Source organism: Pimephales promelas, chromosome 15, assembly GCF_988280905.1.
Source record: "Pimephales promelas chromosome 15, fPimPro1.hap1.1, whole genome shotgun sequence".
Taxonomy (NCBI): domain Eukaryota; kingdom Metazoa; phylum Chordata; class Actinopteri; order Cypriniformes; family Leuciscidae; genus Pimephales; species Pimephales promelas.
Genome location: NC_142783.1, coordinates 2,298,669 through 2,324,582, shown reverse-complemented (window position 1 = coordinate 2,324,582; position 25,914 = coordinate 2,298,669). Strand labels below are relative to the sequence as shown.

General features: G+C 37.3%; 1 protein-coding gene across 2 annotated transcripts in view; it reads left to right on the top strand.

Annotated features, from left to right (window-relative positions):
* The window catches only part of ttll5 (tubulin tyrosine ligase-like family, member 5), a 125,461-nt gene that overhangs the window by 1,657 nt on the left and 97,890 nt on the right, over nucleotides 1-25,914 (top strand). For both annotated transcript variants that reach the window (XR_005618360.2, XM_039651050.2), the window contains exons 3-12: nucleotides 388-494; nucleotides 1,311-1,393; nucleotides 2,217-2,323; nucleotides 3,867-3,997; nucleotides 4,099-4,181; nucleotides 8,325-8,394; nucleotides 8,483-8,567; nucleotides 13,569-13,670; nucleotides 15,806-15,897; nucleotides 16,561-16,668. Coding sequence is in view for 1 of the 2 variants with exons in the window: in XM_039651050.2 (XP_039506984.2) it covers nucleotides 388-494; nucleotides 1,311-1,393; nucleotides 2,217-2,323; nucleotides 3,867-3,997; nucleotides 4,099-4,181; nucleotides 8,325-8,394; nucleotides 8,483-8,567; nucleotides 13,569-13,670; nucleotides 15,806-15,897; nucleotides 16,561-16,668 (968 nt within the window). In the remaining variant the exon portion in view is untranslated. The remainder of the gene's footprint in view (nucleotides 1-387; nucleotides 495-1,310; nucleotides 1,394-2,216; nucleotides 2,324-3,866; nucleotides 3,998-4,098; nucleotides 4,182-8,324; nucleotides 8,395-8,482; nucleotides 8,568-13,568; nucleotides 13,671-15,805; nucleotides 15,898-16,560; nucleotides 16,669-25,914) is intronic.

Below are 25,914 nucleotides of genomic sequence, written 5' to 3'. Positions count from 1 at the left end.
CTATCCTTTGTTGTTTTGACAACACAATGAGTGACAGACACATATTAGGCTGCTGTCACTTTAAGAGCGAGTGTATGGATCCATTACTGTTTCCATTAAGTCATCCAATGGCTGAACCAACCTGAAATATATAATGGGACAGTTCATGTTAGATTTTATTGCTGATTTGTAATATTGTATTTAAGTGTGAGTTTAGCAAGCAGTTTATGATTTTGGTATTTATTTCACCCGTTTGAGTATGAGATGTGAGTTGTTCCTGCCATTATGGCCGGTGTGTGAAGTACTGACTTCCTTTGAAAGGATCTTTGGTAATTCCTCAATATCATATACATGTGAAATTGATCTCAAATATCAGTGTTCTCTTTGCTTTAACCTGTGTTTTCCTAGGAAGCTCCCGTGTGTCGCCTGGAGCGGTGTTAGTAAAAGGATTCCTGTGATCCTCTTCTGTGCAGAAGCCGTTGTGTCCAAAGATGTGGCCATCCAATCTGTTGGAGGTACAGACGCTGAGAATTACTGTGTTTAACACAAGAGCATTTATTAAACTGCAATGCTGCAACATGAAATTATTTTTTATTTTGGGATTTTTTAGGGAGCGCACGTTTCAGTGCACTGGAAGGATTTTGCGATTGATAACGGCCGACTCTCTGATCAGTGCCCTGACTATGAGATTTTTAGCAGTCGCTTGTCGCCGCCTACTTTGTGTAATGGTGTATTTGAGACAATCTTTGTCTTTTATTTATTACTTTTGTTTAAAAGGTGATTTACTCTATTTTGATCACTCTGCAGGCTTCAGTGTTTATATCCAAACTATATAAAGTAAACTTTTTCTGTGATAATCTGAATGATTGTGTAACAGAAATAATCACACTATGTGTGTTGTAAAGACAGCTTCACAAACAGGTTCATATCTATACATGACAACGGCTCTCTCTGGGTCAGAACGCAGATCTGAATGTTTGCTGTGATCGTACTTGTCAAAGGTTTAAATTAGACGGAGGCGAATCGTTGCCATTCAGGAATGAGATCACGTGTTTGAATCGAGATTGTGATCTTTTAACGATTAATCGTGCGGCTCTACTAGTAATTACTGTACTCTACACTAGTTCAAAATATACAAATATTTACTTTTTTCCAGTGACAAATCATTTTTTATTGTTATACAAGTAGCATGTCTAATGTTATTTAAATATCTTGGCCTATTGACTGCTTTCAAAAAAATTGTCATTTGCGACATGCCATTGTTCTTGTACTCCTTAAACTCAATCCTCAATCTAAGAGTTTTTTTTTTTCATTTTTTTTTTTTTTTACAGAAAAATATAACTTGGGCTTTAAGATTGTGCGTACGGAGAGTCGTCTTGTGCGTGGCCTGCTGGTCAATCATGGATTCCATGAGGTAAATCTGTAAACATTGTCCATGATGTAACTGAATGAAATGTTAATATACACTATATGCTGTCATGAGTGCCATCCCGTTATCATCTTGGATATAGATTTTGTTTTGCATACAGTTTGCAGAAAACTTTGGCAGTCTGATGAGATAATCATCATTAGTCCAGAAAAGGGTTTAAAGGGTTAGTTCACCCAAAAATGAAAATTCTGTCAGTATGTACTCACCCTCATGTTGTTCCAAACCTCTATGTGTTTATTTGTTCTGCTGAACACAAAAGAAGATATTTGGAAGAATGTTTTAATTTAACAGATCTCATTCCCCATTGACTACCATAGTAGGAAAAAATACATACTATGGTAGTCAATGGGGAATGAGATCTGTTTGATTAAAACATTCTTCCAAATATCTTCTTTTGTGTTCAGCAGAACAAATAAACACATAGAGGTTTGGAACAACATGAGGGTGAGTAAATACTGGCAGAATTTTAATTTTTGGGTGAACTAACCCTTTAAAATTACATCTGATTGGACCACTGGTTTATTTGGCTACTGGCAATGGAAGGTGAAGTCAAACGCATTGCACTGTGGGATTCAACACCGTGTACACTGCACATTGGTTAATGTTTTCTCAGTTCAGTTCAGTTTAGCAACACAAGTATTAAGGATTCAACCTGCAATTCAGTTTCTTCAGGCTAAGCTCCAACACAGTGGTTAGTGTTTATTATGAGGGCTCAATACAATAGAGCTCAAATGTAAATAGCATTGAAAATGCTTTTAAAGTATCTTTGTCATGACCCTGGCCTAAAATAATATTATTTTCTGTTTAGGTGCATCCAAATAGCAATGATTTTAACCTGATGTGGACTGGCTCGCACCTGAAGCCTTACCTTCTGCGCTCTCTACAGGATTTCCAGAAAGTCAACCACTTTCCCAGGTGTGTATTATGGCTGTCACTTTACACTTGAAAATAGATTGCTCAATCGATCGGACCAACCAACACAAGTTTCATAAACGAAAATAGGGAATCTTTTAATGGCCTTTCTTTTTTTATTTTAACCAAAAAATGTGTGTTAGGTGGACACTGGACAGATCAATACAGCACACAGAACATGTCGGATGCTGGAAAATAACAATGTCTTTTCTATTCACTATTATCACTATTAATATTCGCTATTACTGCAATGCAAGTGAACAAGCGCGCCGTTATTTGTTGCGTAGTGACGCGCGTGTGTGTGTGTTCAAGTAGCCAGAAATGCACAGATTCTGCGATACGCTGTATTTAATATATCATGAGGATCACGAATTGCGTATTTGCGCTAAAGCCACGCAGATTTGTCTTACACGAACTTCCCAGCAAAGTGAGTAAACATAGAAACACGCCAGATTGGCTGGTGATTAGACAGCGTTTCCCGCCAAAATTCATTTTTACCTCATTTGGTGAGTCGAGTGTTAATCTCAATCCCTGAATGTTGCGCTCCTGTTTGTCATTGTGCTGAAACTTCACCAATAAATCAGCAGAAATATTGCTGACTTGTGCGTCTCAAGCGCCTCTTTACGCTCGTCCTAACGCCTGTTAGGTGTCCGTGGATTTGCCTGTATTTGGTGTTGAAACGGGAAGCATCTTTAGATTTTACTATCGATTCAATGAACACTTATTGAAAATCAAAAATCAAACAGGATTTTTTCACAAAAGTGACAGCCCCAGTGTGAAGCTCAAACGTGTGGCGTAACATACGAGAATGAACCTCATTGGTTCTCGCAAGCACAAATTCGATGACCAAATATATGTATGTTTGCTGATCAAAGCTTCAAAATGACCTTCATTGTTTGAATTTCATGATCAAATTGACACAATTTCCAAGTTGTAACTTTGTCATATCAAAAAGAGCATAGCACAAAGCTTATTGGATGTGAGGCGCTCTAAGTAATGTTTAGGGATGTTTTGTTGACACATCAACTGAAAACAGCTCAGTAAAAGATTGATCGTGGCATTTAAGATCTGCTATTGGTGATTATAGCTCAATTTGTCCACCATCTTTTATGGATTTTAAATAAGCAGTGCATTATGGGCTGGCCCTTTCTTTAAAGGATAGGCGAAAGGTTTTAAAGTTAATCGTGCCGCCTAGCATCTGTTAGGTGATTTGTGAGACGTTTCTTTCATTGGAAACTTGCTGGTGTTTAAACAAACACTAGTTTGCGGTGTGCAGTCAGTGTGTTTCCCCCAATGATAATCAGTTACCAAAGTCACACACACACTCTCACTCTGCAACAACAACGTCGACACCACCGGCCTTCCAAGCGGGCGGACGGCATGTATTCATTGGCAGTTTGAGCCGAGCACATTTTGTTTGGAAGAAACCGCGCAATAGATCAAACCGAACATGCGCTGGCGCTGCGGTGTTGTTTTAAGGGTTTATGTATCTCAGGCGCTAACCTCACCCTCAGCACTTACGGTCAATGCTCCCGTTGCTTTCCAGGTCGTTCGAGCTCACGCGGAAAGACCGGCTCTACAAAAACATCCAGAGGATGCAGCAAACCCACGGCTTTCAAAACTTCCACATCGTGCCCCAGACCTTTGTGCTTCCTACCGAGTACCAGGAATTCAGCAGTGAGTGGGCACATCTCTGTCCAGTCAGCACTCGATGTGTGTTTGACTCTTAACATGGGCTTTAATAACACACTCTCTCTCTGTCCTCATGTACACCTCAGGCTCCTTCAGCAAAGACAAGGGAGCGTGGATCATCAAACCTGTGGCGTCCTCCAGGGGCAGAGGCATCTACCTGGTCAGCAATGTAAGTAGGGCTGTAGTAGAGCAAAGAAATCCTTCTTGTCCAGACACTGTAGGAAAAACAAAGATGCGATGACAATGTCATAGACAATTGTTAGAGCGTTTATAGAATAACAACAAAAAAACATCAATAATACACACAATTATAACAATACAATTCTTTGAAAATGAAGTGATTTTTTTAACTGCAAAATGAGGAACTCTGTCTTAGGTCTATAGCAGTGTTTCTCAAACTTTATCTTCCATTTTTTTTCTGAGGACCACCTAACAAAATCCCACTCTAACACGCCCCCCCCCACCCCCCAATAGGGTCATAGGGTCACATAGGGTCAACTGATATAGGTTGATTTTGCCTATGAATAATTTTTTTATTTACTGAAAGCTAAAGCTTGGTAATTAAGTTTATAAACCCTTTCACACGTAAGTTTAAAATATTCTAACTGACCCCCCAGCGTGAGTTTTTCAAGGCGACCGTTATTTAGAACTTGCCACTTTAATGTTTCCATGGTGACGCGTCTTTGCTTGTCACGTGACACAGCACAACCAAAACAGAGCGCGGAATGAAGGATGATCTGTTTTTGTGTCATTTTTCCTCTTTTGTTAAAAATATTCATAAATGTATTAGCTATAACATGAAACACTGATATTTCGATTGTCAAATATGTGCAAGTGGATGGGTTTGGCATTGTTTAAACATCTTTATAACGATCGCGTTAGTTGAGCTTTTAGATCTTTTTCAGTTCAGAGAATCAGATCTGTTGGATTTACAACGTCAATTCCTCCACTTCTCACGAAATACATGATAGTAAGTGGCTGGTGAACTGGGAGAAGAATAGGGTCAAATGTAAAGCTACTTACACAATGTGTATCTGATATGAATAAAACGTGTTGTTGTCTTATTATAACTGAAAGGATTATTGCCGCTTCCATAGACATCAGTGTGTATTTTACAAACTCAAAATCATTGTTTTGCTAGTACTTATGTATATTTAAATGTCTGAAACCTAAAATAAACATTGAAAACACTCAATAGTTGTGTTATATGACAGCTCTGAGTGCGTCCGTCTCTGGCTTAGCACCAGCCAGCGCGCGAGAGCAAGTTTGAATTTAGCAGTTGCTGACGTGAAGCACTGAACGTTCTAATCACACCGGTGTGATCGTACGCTCCAGGGATCAGCCAAGAAGACTGATCACACTGGTACGTGCGAAAAAGTGATGATTTTGTAAACACTTGCCTAGTTTAGGTCATCTTTTCGCGGACCACTAGGGGGCGATGGCGGACCACACTTTGAGAATTACTGGTCTATAGTGACAGTCACAATCGCGTACAACATGGTCACCATGGTACAAAAAATATAACTGCTAAAAATATAACTGATAAAACTGCCAAATAATGCAAAATCCTAACAAAAGCTCTCGTTTAAACAGGCTGCATATTCTTCTTTACTTTCAAAGCTATGTGCTAACTTTTGTCCATCCGATCTAGGCATTTTAAAACAAACACAAAAAACCCAAATAGCCTAATGCTACGTTCACACTGGACGCGAATAGAGCGTCAGGCGCAAATGATTTCAATGTTAAGTCAATGCAAGACGCGTTACGCGTGTAAAAAAATTCCTGCGGCGCGAATGAGGCGTGGAGCGTGGCGCGGAAGACGCGAATACGCCTCATTCGCGCGTCAAGTTCGCGCGAATTGAGTGTCTGGCGCATAAAGCGTGTTACGTGCGAATGATTTAGTTAGTGCTATTTGTGCATTCACACATTTGAGACGAATTCGCGTCTGCCACCCGAGTTGAAAAATCTAAACTTTGGCGTGAATTCGTGGCGCGTTAACCAATCAGGAGCCTAGCTACTTGCTCACATGGTGAAGTGTCTGGATGCTTCAATAAATTATTTTGTATATGACTAAATGCCTGGTGTGGTTCTAATGCACAACAAAGCAAATATTTTATCACTTAAACTTTATTTCTATATACGAGACATGTTCATTTTGTATTGAATGTTATTTATTCCATATCTAGATTATATGAAATATTATTATGATGTAAAGACAACCAACATATGTGCATAAGTTCGTGTCTGGACGTGAGAGAGAGAAAAAATCACAGGACAAGTTAATAACTTTTGGAGGCTGGCTCTAATATCATTAAAACAAAAATAAATGACAGATTAGGTGGATGAGGGTCATCCTCGCTCCGATGCGGGACAACAGGTCATCAAACTGGGCGCAGGACAGGCGGAAGTACCGCTGACAGCGGCCGTCATCCAGCTCAGCTCCTGGAGCGAGCAAATGGTGAAACTCGTCAAACGGTTCGCCTCCGAAGGGTTCGGTGGACACAAATATGGCGACGATGATCCCCTCGCCGCTGTTCTGCTCTACAGAGTAAATGCAGAGCGGTGAATCTCGCGATGAATGCTCGATCAACATAAACAAAGATGGCCGTCAACGGGTTTTGGTTTTGGCGTGCGAGACGCGCGTAAATTTCGCTTCGAACTTTTTATTTTACCCGCGTCAGTTTCGCTCTTGACGCGCGAATTAACACAAAGTGGTCAAGCATCAAACTGGACGCGGTAGACGCGAATTTGACGTGCTATTCGCGTCCGGTGTGAACACAGCATAAAAAACTATCCTAATAATAATAATAATAATAGGCTTGGCTGTATAGTAGGAAGGCTCAGGTTCGTTATTTCAAATGTAGGCGCGTGATGTGCGCGCATATAATGGAAGGAACGTGGTTGCGGTGTGACGTGCTCTTTTTTTTTTTTTTCAAGTGCATCCGCAAGCGCAAGCGCACCATAAGCGCACCGTAGGTCACGTGACAATACCAACTGGAGCGCAACCGCCCTAGCACTTTGAAAAAATGAGAACGCAGCACGCCCAGCGTTTTCTACGCGATTTTAGGTGCTATATGTGAATGGCGCCTAAAGGCTACTTATTATCTCGCTTACGTCTTTTAGGTGATAGGCCATATTGGTCGTTGAGCTATGGTAAGTTAGCTTTAGTCCACATAGCTTTGTTGTCGACTAAAGCCAAAACAAGTAGCGTTCTGACTGAATGAATACAGCTCCCTTACTGAGCGCGAAGCAGCAGCGCAGCCAGCCACACGTACGGTTCCTGAGTGTTCTATGTTTGAGCGCTAAACTGTGGCGCTTTTACAAAATAGCCTAAATTAAAGCATTTAAAGTTGGGGATAAAACATAGGCTAATTATATTTAGAATACAGTAATAAATAACTGCTTATAAAGGAATAAATATCAAGGAGTAAATCAATGAAAATTTCTTTCTATTGGTAAAAAAAAAATGCAACTGGTCGACCAATAAGAATGTCAGTCGACCAAGACGGCATTGACCGATTAGTCGACTAAACGACTAAAGTTGACAGCCCTAAATGTAAGTGATTAAGGGAATATGCCACAGAGGGGCCTGGGGCAAAAATACCCCTCAAATTCAAGATAACAGGGCAAAAAATACCCCTGCACAATTCATCTAAATCTATTATAGCTGTCACGATTAAAGTGAAATGTGAAAATGAATGCAAAGTTTTGATTGCGGCATCACATTTAGATCTGCTCGCATTGAATCAGAATCCTTTTTGTGCACTGATTATTATTATAACCAAATTCACAAGTTTATTTATTTTATTTGATAAATCTTAATCTCTAAAGTTTCCTCCTTTTGCGTCCAGTTTTGTTGCAAATTGCAAGTCTACCCTAGTGAAAAATTAAAATACTAAAATTTATTTGAAATGCATTTACATATTTACGATCAAAATACACACAAATATATGTCAAAATGACTGGCTTGTAGAGTATTTACTTCAACACAGTTAATCTTAAAATATCTTAAACGGTAAATAGGCGTACATATTTGGGAGAAAATATGATGATGTGTATTAGATCTGCATCGGGTCTTAAAGCTGTAATTAACCTGCTGACGATTTCACCATTAATGCGAATCAAACAACAAAAGACAAAGAGAAAATCATTCATAGCTCTTGGATTTACCTTTTTGCTTGCAAACTCTGTTTGGTTTGAGTTAAGCTTCTTCTCTGCATAAAGTGGAGTGTTTATCATGGGACGCTAACATGCTGGTGTAATCTGCCAGTTTTGTCCTGCACTGCTTAATATCTCATGCTTGGTGTTTCAGCCGAGTCAGATCCCACTGGAAGAGAATATCCTGGTGTCACGGTACATCAGCAATCCTCTGCTGATTGACGGTGAGTCTACAGCACAAACACTCACGGATTCAACTCATTATGTATAACGAATGTTTTTACATTCAGTTTGTTTCTTTTGCATCTGCAGATTTTAAGTTTGACGTGCGTCTGTACGTGCTGGTGACCTCATACGACCCTCTCCTGATCTATCTCTATGAGGAAGGGCTGGCCAGGTAATTCATTTACATCACCCAGGCTATCTAACAGTCACTGTCACACCCGTAAGACATTTGATAAGAAATGCTTTTGCTTAGAGTGGCTGGTAAAATAGTGCAACAGTTGAATCTGGAACTAAAACTACAGAGATTTGATCATAAAACTAAGCATTTAAATATCATCTTACTAAGACATTATTGGCAGATATTGATATTTATCTGTATTTTATGTAAGAATATGCTATACTGTTATAAATATCTCATTCATTTACATTAAAAGCATCAGAATTTCTTTTTACTTTTGTCCATACTGTATAAATATCAGCGTCTGCACTAAATTGCATATTTTTGCTCAGTTTGGGCCTCTGAATAAAATGTATCAAGATGATACTACTTAGTGAAATAAAACTGATCCAATTCAAAAAACAGATTTTTCTGACTAGTATTTCATATGTTATGCCTAACACTGTTTTAATGGTGTTGAAATCATGTTTGTAATAGAAAATAGCAGCACAGATACTTAAAATTACAGTGTTGGGTGTAACTAATTACTTGGTAATTTAATTACTTTTCCCTTGAAAATGTAAAGTAAGGGATTACTCTTCATTCATCTGTAATTTAATTACAGTTACTTCTGATGTAATTGAGGTAAATACTGTGTATAGATCAATCCGATCTCACAGCGATTTGTATGCATTTTATGAGTTGTCTAAATTGTACGACCGCACTCGTACAAATTCGTATATGAATTATTGTAAAATATACATGAAAAAAGTGTGAAATGTCATGAGATCAGACATAAAACAATAGTGGGTTTGACATCAAAATGTATCTGATGTTAAAAAGTATGTTTTTATAATGTAACCTTCTCCATCTTGGTCTGTTTAAGGATGATTCACGCAATTTTATAGTATTTATTTGAAATAATTAAAACAGATTCATGTCTATCCTTGTGTTATTCAGCTGGTTGAGATAAAATGGGATTTTGAAAGTAATTAGTAATTAAAAGTAATTAAATACTTTTTAGAGAGAGTAATCAGTACAGTAATCTAATTACACTGTTGAATAGGTAATTAGTAACTAGTAATTAATTACTTTTTTAACTGAGTAACTTACCCAACACTGTAAAATTACAACAACTAAATAGTAATAATAAGTCACATGGGCCTGTTGGATTATTCAATATGGAAAGAGAACCTCCAGAAGGAAGTTTGACTTTATCAATGGTTTCATAAAGCTCGGATGTTGTTGATAAAGCCAGACATCTGTCCAGTGCTTCAAATCTCAGGTTTTACACTTTCGGGGGGACTCAGCCTACAAAATTGCTTTTTTGTTTAAATCGTTGTTTCTGTGTATAAGGTTGATGTTTTAAAAACCGCAAAAAGTTGGTGTATTGACCCAGAGATATTCCCTCACGGCAGTAAAAGCACACAAACAGTAGATGGCAGCAGAGATGTGTGCTGTGAAGTTGGACCGGCTCATCCAGGCCTCAAACAAAGCTTTCCATTGTCTCACTCCTGGAAGGGCATTGACAGTTTTTTTTCTATGTATTTAAAGCACCAAGAAATCTGAAATTGTTAATAACAATATCTTTTTGAATGATTTCTTCTACCTGAAAAGGCTCTTTTTCTGATATTTTTACACGAGCCACAAATAGTAGTGGCAAGTTTTAGTGTGGAAAGTGTCCCGATCGGGCCGAATCCCTGGACGGAGCGCCTGTGAAACGCATTCAGGCTAGATTTGCACAGTCCTGCTTCTGGCAGCGAGAGGAGAGCGTTTTCTCAGACATGCGAGTGAGAAGCTCAAACAAATCCTCTGATTTTTTGGATGGCGTGCCGAGTGGAGCCGTGTGAAGTGGATGAGCGGTGTATTGTGTGTAAAACACTCGGCAACTGCTGGCGCTGCCCCAACACACACTTTTATCTGGGAGATCCCAGAAGCTTTGAAGGCGTTCAGGTGCTTGTGTGTGTGTGTGTGTGTGTGTGTGTGTGCCAGGACATTCTTCCTGCACATGTGGCGTCCACTCCTCAAACGCTGTTGCCCTCCAGCTTTACTACAATCACTTACCAGTACACTCATAATAACAGTTGTTCTGTTATGGGTTGTGATTATGCGGTATTCTCACATACTGTAAAAAGAAAGAGGAAATTCTGATGCTTTTAATGTAAATCAATGAGATCTTTATAACAGTATAGCAGATACTTGATAAATATGACAATAATGTCTTAGTAATATGATATTTAAGTGCGTAGTTTTATGATCAAATCTCTGTAGTTTTAAATCATATTATGCAATACAATGAGGATTGTAATATAACAACATAAACAAACAGATCAGTTTTATTTATTTTTTTATTCAGAGGCCCAAACTGAGCATAAATATGCAGTTTGCTGCAGATGCTGATATTATTATGAACAAAAAGATGAAATTCTGATGCTTGTGATCAATAAGATCTTTATAACAGTACAGCAGATAATGCATATAAATACCAAAAATGTCTTTAAATATGTTTAGTTTAATGATCAAAGCTCTAGTTTTAAATCATATAATGCAATGCAATACAGGTACAATGATGATTGAGAGATGAACTAATAAACCTGATGATCATATTTTGATACGCATGATTTTTCTATAAATGAAAAAGCGAAATATTACTAACAATATCAACGTTATTCCTGCGTTTCCTTGATAAATCAGGGCAGATTTGACACAGAAAGACATTTCATTGTTAACGTTAACTAAGTGTTACCAAAACATTATTATAATTATCAGTGATGGCATATTTTTGTAGGCCAACAAAAACCCAATAGAGTTGTTTCATTGGCTTTTGGATTGTTGCAATAAATAAGCCTTGTGCCCAACAAACGTTTATGATTCATACGTGTTATGATCATCATGATGATCTTCAGAAACGAACAGAACATTTATGGATTTTGAAGCCTAAATAAAATGCAAAGTCAAAAAGCTAATAATCACATGACTTCAACGTCACCACCTTTAAAGTCACAATGAAATCAAAACTGACAATTCTTTTATTTTTATACATTAAAAAATAAAGTATTTGACAATTTTCTTTCATTTTCTATAAAATATAGATTATTTATAAGTACACATCATTATTGTGTTAATAATCTTGAATCAGAATAAGTTTCTCGCAGCATCTCTTCTCTTCTCTGATGATGAGGTCACATGAGATCAGCCAATAGCAAACCACACCCATCCAATCTGACACCAAGCCCCGCCCACATGTGTTCTTGTTCCTGAAGCGTTTCACTCTAAATCCGACACAATAGAGAAGAAAAAAACCAGCGCAACTTCTGTTTCATGTCGACTTTAAGCTTCAATAACTCTTTCAGCCTTCATTTAAAAACATCTTCCCCTGAAAGTTTTATTTTAGAGCGTTAGCGGGATTATAAACACAACGATGCTCTGAAAGCGACTAGTAGATGAGTTTATCTGTTCGCCGTGATGATGTGTCATCCCATTTAGACACTTGTTAGAAAGTATAAAACTTTAAAACCTTTCAAATATCTCAAGGTGGCGTTACTGATGTATTTTTATACCATGGTCTGGGTGAATACTCGATTCTGATTGGCTGCAGGGTGTCCGTTAAAAAGTGATAGAGGACACCTAGTAAAGTAGTTCTGGTGAAACTGCCTGTTTACCATTCGAAATTAATAAATAAATGCGCTGCCTACAACGGCTGTGAGTAACCATAGCAACAGGCAGTCACATGCTCTATCATCTAACGTTAGATATTATAGCCTAATACAACAATGAGCGACTTCGTGCTATTTCTTTTAACATTTATGGAGAATATGGCAACTTTGACGACTGGTATGCTGCTGAAGAAAGAAAAAATGTAAATAAAACGGAGAAAATTACACCGCTGCTGCTCTGCTCCATTGAACTCTATGTAACGACGTAACTTGCGACCATAGTTGGATAACGATGCTTTCGGGAAACGCACCCCTGAATGAGACCCTGCGGGAGTTTTACGCAGCTGTCCAGACAACCAAGGCAGGAGAAGGCTGAACGTTACAGCGTTTCAAGCCTAAGGAGCCTGAGGCAAATGACCCTCTCTTTGATCTGATTAATTTATTGCCCTCTATAACGTTAAGCGCAAATCGCTGGAGCTCAGAGCTAATTGTTTTTTTATTGTTGTTTGATTAATTGTTTTATGTGTAATAAAAAAAAAAAAACTATGCCTACCTTTGTGTTTCATGAAAAAAAAAAAAAAATGCATTTGTGAACCTGAAGGGATACGAGCTAAGCGGACTATAAATATCTCCGGTTGCTAAATAAACAGTCAGGCAAGGCAAGTTATTATTTGTAAAAACTAGATTTAGCCTAATTAAAATATAAACTAATGTTTTAAAAATGTTTTATTTGGCAAGTGACCATGGTATAAGCGGGTTAATGCCCTCCGAGGTGTCCATTGTCAGGTTTTAATGGACTTCGGCGGAGGCAACCGTCCTCCGCTGCGCGTCGGCCGGTTTACGCCTCGCCGTCGTCCATTAAAACCTGACAATGGACACCTCGTCGGGCATTAACCCTTACATAGAATAAAACGTGAATAAAAATATCTTGAGCTTGTGTTTACCACAGACCTCATTTCAGGCGTTGAACAAAAACCCCATTGACTTTAGTGCAAAAATACAACTCGTTTCGGCCTATGAAAAATATCCCTGTGTTACTGTTGCCCATATTTTGAGATTTGAGACATTCCTAAAGTATTTTACCCACCGCACCAGTGAAAAAGCCCACCACCAAAATATAATCATCCAGAGTCATCCAGGTATCGATCTTGTATAAGTACATGAATGGCTTATAGAGGATTTGTTTGAGGATCATGACCATGTTCGTCCTAACGCTGGTGGACGATGATGGTGATTTGCTAGTTTTAGCATAATGACTGCTTGCTTTGGTACTTTACCTGTTTATTCTTTTCAACAGGTCCGTTAAATGTCACAATCGCTATTAAGCTCGTGTTTTCCTTCTCGGTTGTGTGTGTTGTAGGTTTGCCACGGTGAAGTATGACCACGCCACAGCAAACATCAAGAACCAGTTCATGCATCTGACCAACTACAGTGTCAACAAAAAGAGCAGCGACTACGTCAGGTGAGCAAGCGGCGAACCAGTGGCGTCTCGTGGACATAAATATTTCCAGACTCCGGCTATTAAGCGCAGCATTCGTGTGCCAGCAGTTCTGCTGGTGTTTTAAAGACACGGTTTGACCTGGAAAACAGAGGCTGTGCTGTGTTATGTACATGTATTGTAGAGGGTGCTGACTCCTATTTTACACACTCAAGTAGATTGTACACAATAAAAGTTGTGATAAAATGTTCAATAACTCTTTTGCATTATATCACTCTAAAAATGCTGGGTTGTTTCAACCTAAATGTTGGGTCAAATGTGGACAAACCCAAATGTTGGGTTAAAAATATAATAATAAAAAAAAATATTACATTTTTAACCCAACATTTGGGTTTGTCCATATTTGACCCAAATTCTGGCTGAAACAACCCAGCATTTTTTAGAGATAGCTCTTTTAAATGTAACCAAATCTGTTTTGTTTTTTCCTCAATTTAATTAAATTAATATTTTTCAGGTTCTCTGGAAATATTCAATTTGATTCAACAGCCCAAAATAAATAATGATACACAAATTAATTAATACACTGCTGGTCAAATGTTTAAATCGTTGGGACTTGCTCATGCAATTATTTGATCAGAAATACAGTAAAAAGTGAAATATCGTCATTACAATTTAATTTTTAGCTGTTCTCTATGTGAATATATAATAAAGTGTAAATTATTCCTGTGATCAAAGCTGAATTTAGCATCATTACTCCAGTCTTCAGTGTCACATGATCCTTCAGAAATCACTCTAATATGCTGTTAAAAAATAAAACATTCAAAAATCTTAATTAATAATTCAATAACTCTTTTGCATTATATCACTCTAAAAATGCTGGGTTGTTCTAACCTAAATGTTGGGTCAAATATGGACAAACCCAAATGTTGGGTTAAAAATGTAATAAAAAATTTTAACCTTCACTTTCAACTGTAAATTTTTTAAATACATTTTTAACCCAGCATTTGGGTTTGTCCATATTTGACCCAACATTTGGGTTGAAACAACCCAGCTTTTTTTTTAGAGCACAGCTCTTTTAAATTTAACCAAATTAAACAAGCAGAAAAAAATCTGTTTTGTTTTTTCCTCAATTAAATAGATTCATATTTTCCGGGTTAATTTCATTCAACAGCTCAAAATAAACAATAATACACAAATTAATTAATACACTACTGGTCAAAAGTTTAAAATCGTTAGGACTTGCTCATGCAATTATTTGATCAAAAATACAGTAAAAAGTGAAATATCATCATTACAATTCAAACTTTAGCTGTTCTCTATGTGAATATATAATAAAGTGTAAATTATTCCTGTGATCAAAGTTGAATTTAGCATCATTACTCCAGTCTTCAGTGTCACATGATCCTTCAGAAATCACTCTAATATGCTGTTAAAAAATAAAACATTAAAAAATCTTAATTAGACCCAACTTTTGGGCGGTAATGTAAAGAGAGTTGAGATAAACTAGCCAAACTATCACTTACTGAATCTGAATTTAAATGCAAAATGAAATGCAAGTAGAATTCAAAGCTGGCTTGACAAAGCATAATTTGGAAGTTTTTAATTTAAGTTTAAAAAGCATTTTAAAGTTTAAGGATGAATAGAATTGAAATGTCACATATATGGATTGGACAATATATTGAATTTCAAAATATCGTTAACAAAAAAAAATGGGTGTATTGAAATGTGCAACATGTTTTCTAGCCATGTGATCATAAATCATCAATATATATATATATATTTGCAGTATTAATGGAAGATGTAAATTATTTGTGAAGAGAGAGTTTCTAATTTTAGTTTCTTTTAGTGCAATCTTAGACACATTTGAACACCACAATCAGTGTGAGAAAAGTCTTTCTACATGTGTGTGAGGTTATGCTCCAATATTCCTTAATTCCTGACGGCAGCGACATGCCATAGAGCATCATGCATGTACAGTAACGAGAACCGATCTAAGCTGACAGAAATACTAGTTAAATAATCACTTAAACGGCTCAGGAATGCCATTTCAAATACTAGCTAATCCTCGTGTTTGCTAATCACGTCAACATTGTTGCGTTGTGCTCATTTCTCAGTAGTGTTTTTATAGTGCTGACAGTCAGGGTTTCTCTTCCTTTCAGCTGCGATGACCCTGAAGTGGAGGATTATGGGAACAAATGGAGCATGAGCGCAATGCTGAGGTATTTGAGGCAAGAAGGCAAAGACACCACATGTGAGTATATCTAAGATGCACGTTTAACACGGCCTAACATCTAAGAAGAGCTAATCTACAAGTCACGCTTGTTACTCCTCACAAACACATCGCTGGGTTTAGGACTTGCATTGTGACTCACAATTTTGTCTCTGCACATTTTATTTTGTCAGATATTTTTTGTCAAATAAGTTTAATTTCATTTAACAACTTAAATTATTATATCATAAGTAAATATATCCACCAATTTCAACCAAAAAAGCATAAAAATCCATATAACTTGAACACTTGGTCTTCTATTTGAATTCTACTTGAAGAAAAAGTTTTTCTTTCTTTCTGCTTTTTAAAATGTTGCATCCTCTCACAAACCTCTGCAAGCAAATGCAAAACTGGTGATGGAAATAAATAATATGAGATGGGAGGAAAAATATTTTCATTCTTTCAAGAAGAAAGTTTTCCCTGAGAGACATTGTGTTTGCTTTCAGAACGTTTTGCTCTCTCTCGCTTTTCTGGAACAAAAGTGTTGTTTTCTCTTGAGAAACTGTACGTTTACTTGCAAAACTAGTGATGGAAAATAATATGAGATGGCAGGAAAACGGTTTTGATGCTTTTGTGAGTGCTCATGTTTGGCATGATAAAGGGAATATGTTCAAATAAGCTGATGCTTGCTAATCTGTGTGTCAGTGCTCATGGGCCAGATCGAGGATCTGATCATTAAAGCTGTTCTGAGTGCTGAGATCCACATCGCCACAGCCTGCAAGATGTTCGTCCCTCATCGGTGCAACTGCTTCGGTAAGACGCCTCATATAATGGGACAGTTTGGCTAATCACTATTTTTAAGTTATGGCATGCAGATATCATCATCAAAGCTTTATTAAGGACACACATGGTCCAACCGCAAACAGTTACACAACATAAACAGTAACAGACAAATAAATAAATAAATACAAAACACAGAATCACGTTCACCTGACTGAACTTAGGGCCGGATTCGTCAATGTTGACATTATGCTGTTTGCAGGATCTAATGACCTACACATACATCTATATAGATAGCCAATATGATGGCTTATATTATGCATCAATGTTGTTTTTTAACAAAAAATCAGGCTTAAAAACACTCAATTTTGTCACTCAAAAACACTCAAACAAGGTTTCAAACCCCGTAGATCCGCATTATTATTTGACTTGTGTGGTTTAAAGTCTGTGCTGTGTGTTTGAGCAGAAGAACGCAGGCTTTACTGTGGGACGGACTGTTCCTGGAGGTGAAAACCGAACGAGATTCCAGTCCAAATGTTTCTCGTTCTGAACGATTATGGGGTGTTAAAACCTGCATGAGGTCAAACACATTACCCTCCATACCAGAGTAATCACTGACACAATCAATTCATCACTTCTCTGATTAACGTTAACTAAGATTAATACGTGTTTTAGAAGTTTTTTTCCTTGGTAATTCCTGTTAAGTCATTTAGATAACTAATATTAATGTTTTTAATTTGCTTTAAGACAAACCATGTGTAAGTTCATAAGTGGACAGCATTGCTGAGTATTTTCTGTCTCAAAAACACGGTGTGAAATCATTGGTGTAGTACAAACGACCTTGTAACCAATCAGATCAACGTGTGATCGTCAACCAGTGGATCTCTGAGTGAGTGAGTGGAGGCGGGGCTCATTTGCATATTCATAGAACTATCTATACTAAATGAGGCAAGGGTGTCAACTTACATTCAAGTAAGATTTTTTTTTTTTCATTTTGATCACCAAAGATGAGTTTTAAGGGATACAATTATTGATTACCAGGGGGGCGTGTACCTTATTGAGTTTAGAAAAAAGATGTGGCTCTATCCACCGTATTCTGCGCCCGTTCTATTTCCCATGATTCATTGCGTGTTCAACTGCCTAAACGGTTTTCTACTTCTGGTTGAATTATTTGTTTACATAGAATGCTAGCACTCGAGTCCAGACATTAGAAAAATATCAGTCTACACACGCGTTTCATATTTAATATGAGCGAAATACACATAACACAACAAATCTTTAACTTTTAGGTGCCAAAATATTTTTTAGTAATGATTTACACTGCGCAAAACAAAAGTAATAGCCTACTAACCGGATGAAGAAAGGTCGGCTGCCACAGAACATAAAATATTCTTTTTATTTTACTTTTCGTGTTCGCATTTATCAGAAAGAAAAAAAACTGTTACGCACATGACTACTCTGAAAGAGACTTTAAAACTTTCACAGAGATCACAAAGCCTTTCTTTAAAGTGAATTTCATTGTATCTTAATTTCAATCAGTGTTTCATCAACCAATTGCCTGGTTTTAATAAATAAGAAGTAAATATAGTAGAACATAGATCATCAAGACGGAGGCGCCGGCACGCAAACTGGACTCTGGTCTCAAAAATGAACCGAAACTCTGCGTATAATGTAGCCTACACTGTAAAAAATAAACTGTAAATGTTACGGAAAAAAAAAAAACGGCAGCTGTTGCTGCCAGAACTTTACCGTTAAAAATACGGTAGGAACGTTAATGGTACAGACTTAACTTGAAATTTACAGTAATAAACCGTTTTTTATTTTCTGATAAAATGTTGATTTACCAACTTAATTATATCTGTTTTAGACCATTGTAATACACTGACAACCATCAATCATCACAGCAGTGATGAGAGTTACTTGAGCAATCACAGCTCATCATAAGTGATCACTTATTTAAGTAATACTTATATACAGAAGCTGCACATTGTCAAACATTAAACACCATCATGGTAACACAAGAAATTAAAAAATGCAATTAACATTAAATGTAACATAATACCCTAATGTACATAACTGATTAGAGAAAAAAAAAAACAATAAAACTATGAGGAACTATAGTTATTTCAACAAAAATACATCAAATGTGAAGTGTCACACAGGGAATTGTGGGAATGTCAATTTACGTTTTTTAACTGTGAATGATTTGTTCTTTTTCACTTTCAAAAACTGTAAATTTAACGGTATTTTACTGTAAAATTATATCACAGTTATTTACCGTATAAAGTACGGAAACTTTCTGTTAACCAATTAACCAACAGTTTTGCACTGTAGCATTTTTACAGTCTTTTACTGTTAAAATCACGGATATTTTGTCTCCTCACAGGCCTGAGAAGAAATATATAGACTATGCATCTTTGAAAGCAGAGGTTTCGATTTAGTTTAGCGATGTGGGGATGATGACACAATCTGAAACGCATGGCAAAACAGCATAGACCAGACTCGAACTGGAAGTTGGCAACCGGAGTCGTCGCCATTGTTTAGAGCTGCTGAATAAGGTGGATAGTTCCCATGTGCCAGATCACGATCATGTGCTTCTCACGGTTCTGTTCCTGGTTGTAGGTCAGATTCTCTTATTTAAAAGATTGAAGCAGCGGTGTCTTTTTCTCTTTATTCGTTCCAGTATTTCCAGAGAAGGCAGTTGTTGGATCTGTGTAGAGTTAACTTGAATGAACACTTTTATATCTCTCTGTTTACCGCAGTGTTGTCATTCCTCTGAAACGTGTCTCTAGACGTAATATTTCCTGGTTTAATCTCTGATAACAGTGCAGGTGCATTGCTCCGCTATCGAACGATCACCTGCATGAAGGTGATCTTTACCCAGTGTATGCCCTCATCTTTGGTGCATGATGGGATACTGGAGGAGGGCAGGGGTGTCGCATATGAGCCGCTCATGCAGGTGCATCAGTGGAATGTGAAATGATTAAAGTGGCCTGTTTAACATGGTAAAATCACTCTTTAGATCAGGGTCGTCCAGTGTGAATTAAACGCGCCCGCACCAGCTGATGATCAAACCTCCGGCCAGGTGTCTTGGAGCTCAACTCTATTGTTGGAGAAGAGCGACTTACACAAACGTCTTATTGCTCTAGGACAGTCGTGTCTCCCACTGATCCGTTTTAGCCAGAATGTGTGAACTTGTGAGTCTCCATTACGATTTTTGCATCATCTGATGATTTTTTTTTAGACAAAAAGTACATAAATCTCTCGTCTCAGGGGGATATGAGGGTGGAAAGCATGGTAATGCGAAAATACTACAAGTTTCCTACTAATACAAAGCTTAAAGGGTTAGTTCACCCAAAAATGAAAATTCTGTCAGTATTTACTCACCCTCATGCTGTTCCAACCCCGTAAGACCTTCGTTCATCTTCGGAACACAAATGAAGATATTTAAGATATTAAGATCGCTCCTGCATACTAGTCCATAGGCTTCTTGAGGGAATAACACTTGATGGCATCTAAAAGTCATTAAAGACATTGTTAAAATAGTCCAAGTGACTACAGCGGCTCAATCTTAAGTTTATCAAACGACGAGAACACTTTTTGTGCGCAAAAAACAACAAAAATAACGACTTTTATTTCAAATATTTACTTCCTTCTCCATGAGCCTGTAGTCAGTTAACGTAGTGTGATTGCGTAAAGCTACGTCACACGTAGACTCACTATTGGCCGACGCTGGTCATGTGTGTGTGATGCGTGTGACGTACAATAACAGAAGCTTACGCTATTAAACTAGTAACCTGACTCGCGCAGAGGGAGAAATAAACGAATAGTTGAAATAAAGTCGTTATTTTTGTTGTTTTTTGCGCACAAAAGTGTCCTCGTCGTTTGATAAACTTAAGATAGAGCCACTGTAGTCACTTGGACTATTTTAACGATGTCTTTAATGACTTTTCGAGGACAGCAAGAGTCATTCCCTCAAGAAGCCTATGGACTGTATGCAGGAGCGATCTTAATATCTTAAATATCTTAGTTTGTGTTGCGAAGATGAACGAAGGTCTTACGGGGTTGGAACAACATGAAGGTGAGTAAATACTGACAGAGTTTTCATTTTTGGGTGAACTAACTCTTTAAAGCTAAATCCTGAATTATCCCTTTAAAGCCTAGGTCTTGAACTGAGGCGCTACAGCGATCTGTCACAACACATTAAAGAGACACAAAAACATTTGTTTTCATCCGAAAAATGATAAATAATTTCAAATCAAAAGTAATAAAACAGCTTTTTGCGATTATTGGATGGCAGGCGCCGTGCAAATAATGTTTACTGAAGTTTTGTTCACTATCAACTGAAAACAGAAACAGTGTCTTGACAGTGTCAACCTAGCCCTAGCATCCACTCACCTGACATGTTTATCGTTTTAGTTTATTCGTGTTGTGTGCATGAAACTGACATAGACAAAACACACCATCAGAGAAACTTATCAAACGTCACCAATGATTTCATGCTTTCAGCTGAAAAGGAATTTGGAAATTTCGCTGCATCACTAAATATCTTTTTATATTTGTTTCAAATATGTCCTTTCCTCTTGTGTACGTGTGGGAATGCATTTGGCCGACGTCATCACGCTCACAATGAGAAATCTCCATGTCACACAAAATAATAAAGTAATAAAATAAGGTAGCAGAGGCAGGAAGTGATGCGGGGGATAATAAACGAGGTCTTTAGCATTGGCTCCAGTTGAAAAGCCCCTTTGTTTTCCCAGTTTACATCTCATCTCCAGTCGATCTGGATCAGAGCCACACGGTCCATTCCCTCTTTTATGTGGTCCGTATTGTTTGGATGTGAATTAGCGGCGGGTTCGTCTTTGTTCAGCTGCTGTCCAAATGAAGTCGTGTAACATGATGCTTCATCGATCGCTCTTCACCTCTGACGTGGAGAGCAGAAACAGTCCTTTACCAGTGAATAAATGACCCTCTGTGTCTGTGTTGGACCGTATTTGTGTAATGGCCACTCATGTCTTTAAGTGCATTTCAATGCTTCTTTATATGATTTTTGTGGTCTGAGACAAATTTCATTTGTAAAACATTTATTTTGTCTTTATTTGATCGTTTATTGTGGCATGCTCTGCTCAATGATGATGGCTGAATAATTGGCCTCAGTTCAATTACTTAAAATCAACATAATGGTTAATTGAAATAATTAAGTTATGTGAACCTAATTTCCACATTACTTAATTTGGGAACACTTTACTTGAAGGGGTGTGCATAAGACTGACATGACACCTTCATAATCGTGACAGGACAGATGGACTTATCATTAAGTCATTAATTGTCATTTGCTCAATTATGACATTTTTAATGCAAATATGACATTTTGTTTGAGATGCCTTTGCCATGACAACTTAACATTACCAAAACAGCATAAATATGTCATGAACATGACATGGTAGATTAGTTATCAAACTTAAGAAACCACTTAGCTTTATATGTTAATTGTATATAAATTGAATCTGGTGTGCCGTCTTGGCCAGGTCTCCCTCGGAAAAGAGACTCAGTCTCAAGGGACTTCCTGGTTAAATAAAGGTTAAATAAATTAAATTAAACTGTCAGGTGGTTGGTTTTGACATTGGCTGTCATGAGGATAGTGTAACTTTTTAATGACAAATTCGATGTGTACCGCTGTAGTTGCGGACAAGAAATATATTCATGACACAGTTATAATGGCCTCATGACAGCCAATGTCAAAGCCAACCATATGTTAACCCATAAAGCTAAGTGGTTTCTGAAGTTTGATCATTAATCTGCTATGTCATGTTTATGACAGGTTGTGTTGTCTTAGTAATGTCAAGTTGTCATGACAAAGATATCTCAAACAATTGTGACAATTGTATTGTGACAAGTTGTGTGTCCTGATAAAGAATTGGAGGACAAGATGCATTGAGGATCGTTTTGTAATTGATTTGAGACCAAAACATTGGCAACTCTGGCTCAAAGACTTGCAGCAAATTTACAGCTGATGAAGAGATGTTCATTTTTATTCTTGATTAGCCGAGCTGTTTTATTACAGTTTTGCTTCTCATCCCTCAAAACTGTGTCCTTATTGCTCTTCAGATCATGCATATTGCAATTGCTTTACTTTTTAACTTCCTGTTGTTAGAATAGCGGGCCTAACCTCTGGGAAATACTCATTTGAACTAATTTACGAAATAGCAGTTGTGAAAATGACAATATTTGTTGTTTTTTTCTTGCCTGTATGTTGTATTTATTGATTGTTTTAAACTCCATACTCTACAGAAAATGGTTTGTTCCAATGAACTGTCTCCAATAGTTAGTGAGAGAAGTTGGTGACTGTTTTTGTAACCTTTTTATTATCATTCACTGTTTTTTTGGACCTTTTGCACTTCCTTGCCTTTAAAGTTGTAAACTTCTTTTGGCACAGCTTTTAAATGGATTCCTGGTGTTATTCTCCAGTTTTGTCACATCATTTTAGAGTTTAGACAAACATAACTTTAAAATAGAGCTGTGGTTTCAGGGCCAAGCACACCAGTTTTACATGCTTTATAGGGCAGTATCTGTGTGGTCATGATTGAGCCACAGTGCCGTGTTTTTAATAAAGACATTTTAGAAGAACACAGGTCAGTCTACTCGACGTCATAATTGACTCCAGTAGCAGACCTGTCTCTGCTTACCCTGCTGGTCTCAGCTGGTTTAAGCTGGTTTCCCATCATGACCAAACTGGTGTTTAGCAGGGCGGCCAACCTTTTTTTTTTTTTACTGGGTAGTTTCTTGTTTTCATGTACACTTATTTTGAGTATTTTGAGTCTCTTTTGCACTGATAAGAAAAAAAGCGAGGTGGTATCGCCGCCACGACCTCCGACCCCAGGGGGTTAAACCTACACATTATTTATTTAACCTTTATTTTACCAGGGAATAAAATCACATTTAGATTATTACAATCTCTTTTACAAGTGAGCCCTGGCCAAGAAGGCAGCACATAGAGGATAACAAACATACTGGGATGCACAAGAATATAAAAAAAGAAATAAAAACAGAAAATAATTTTTTAAAACAATCACATACATTTTGACAAATTTGACCCAGGTAGGACTTGAACTCAGTATGTGAAATAAAAACCTGCAGTTTTAGCTGATGAAGTTTGAGCACTGTAACTAAAAGCAGTTTTGCCAAACTCTATTTTAGTTTGTGAAACATCATACAGTACGGTATCTATCTACTTGATCTTAGATTGTATTTCGATTTACTAGGTGCTAAAAGTGTAGTTAAATATGAAAGAGTGTGTCCAGTTATAGGTCAACCAATGTTTGAGCCTTCTTGTGTGAAGTGAAGGCCAACCAACCATTTCATATAATACACAATGATGGACAGAGTACTTTGCATGCAATATAAATCTCAGTGCTGAATGATACACAGAATCCAATGATTTCAACAGGGTCTTTGTGGAGTGTCTGTAAAACACATCTCCATAATCTAAAACTGGCAAAAAGGTTGATTCAACCAGCCTTTTCTTGGCTTTCTTTGTAAAGCAAGAGCTGTTTCTAAAGAAAAAATCCAGCTTTAAAGGACAACTCTGGCGCAAAATGAACCTTTGGTCTAATTACACATTGTTACCTAGTCAACCGTTATCTGAGATTTGTTTTCATGATTGCCGAATGTAAATAGTTTTATCTCTAAAAACAGTTTAGCCTATAACGCTAGTATAATGCTAGTATATGGGGCATAGAGTAATGACAAATAAAAATCGCTTGTTATTACCACTAAAAAGGCTCAAAATAGCCCCACACTAACACGACAGCATAACAAGAGTCCCTACATTCAAACCGAAGCATTGAGAACTTTGTCAGTGTCCAAACAGTTTAATAAGCAGATATTTATACACACAGTAAATTTCGTGAATACAGGAAGAAGCCATCTTGGAAAAATAGTCTCTACCAGTCGATCTACGAACGCCGATCCAAGTGCGCTGGTGAGATGTGAATAAGGTGATAAGGTGAGCGCGAACAGTAGGCTACGTGTACATATTGAAGAGAAGTAAATGGTTTGTGTTTGTGTTTCTTCCGGAAACAACATACCATATGAGATTCTGCACAGTTCAGCGCACTTGGATCGGCGTTCGTAGATCGACTGGTAGAGACTATTTTTCCAAGATGGCTTCTTCCTGTATTCGCGAAGTTGACTGTGTGTATAAAATATCTTTTTATTAAACTGTATGGACACTGACAAAGTTCTCAATGCTTCGGTTTGAATGTAGGGACCCTTGTTCTGTTACCGTGTTACTGTAGGGCTATTTTGAGCCTTGTTAGTGGTAATAACAAGCGATTTTTATTTGTCATTACTCTATGCCCTATATACTAGCATTATACTAGCGTTATAGGCTAAACTGTTTTTAGATATAAAACTATTTACATTCGGCAATCATGAAAACAAATCTCAGATAACGGTTGACTAGATACCAATGTGTAATTAGACCAAAGGTTCATTTTGCGCCAGAGTTGTCCTTTAACTTCAATTTAGTGAGTAACTGTTTAATATGCAAATCAAAAGACACGTTTTTCTCCAATACAAATCCCAAATATTTGTACGAGGAAACTAATTCTCTTTGCCTGCCTTGTAATGTGTGGAGCTGCTGCAAGAAATGTCCAGGCTTACGAGTTCTAGTAAAAAACATGTATTTACATACATTAAATAATATATTTTTTAATTTTATTATTTCAATAGAAATTTTGAATGAAGCATTTTTTTTTTTTTGCATCTGCAATTGTCTCACCATTTTTCTTCCAAATTATTTTTCAGTTTTCAACAGTTTGAAAATCAAAACTCCAATTACTTACTGTACATTTGCAAGGCTTGCTCTGAAGATGATCTGAACCAATTTTGGTGAAGATTGGACAAACATTGGGCATCAAAAAACACCACTGAAGCATTACCCCTGCAGTCCAGATTATTTGACAAACTAGGTATTAAAAGGCTTTGTTCCAAAACCTAATGAGTTTTAAAGTGTGCTCACAACAGAAAGGTGGTTTTCTTTATGGATAAGGCGATCCTAATGCATTGCAACAAGCTTGGTGAAAAATCCACAAGGTCCACAAGTCACATGCACTGCTTTTATACTTTTATGGCATTTTTTTTTTTAATGTGATCTAATGGGAAAAGAGCCTCACGAAGATCCTTCACATTTCTCTTTTTGCACCACCAACAACAGTTTGGGTGACCTATTTGGAGTACTTATACTTAAAGTGTGAAAGTCTCCAGTTTCCATGGCTG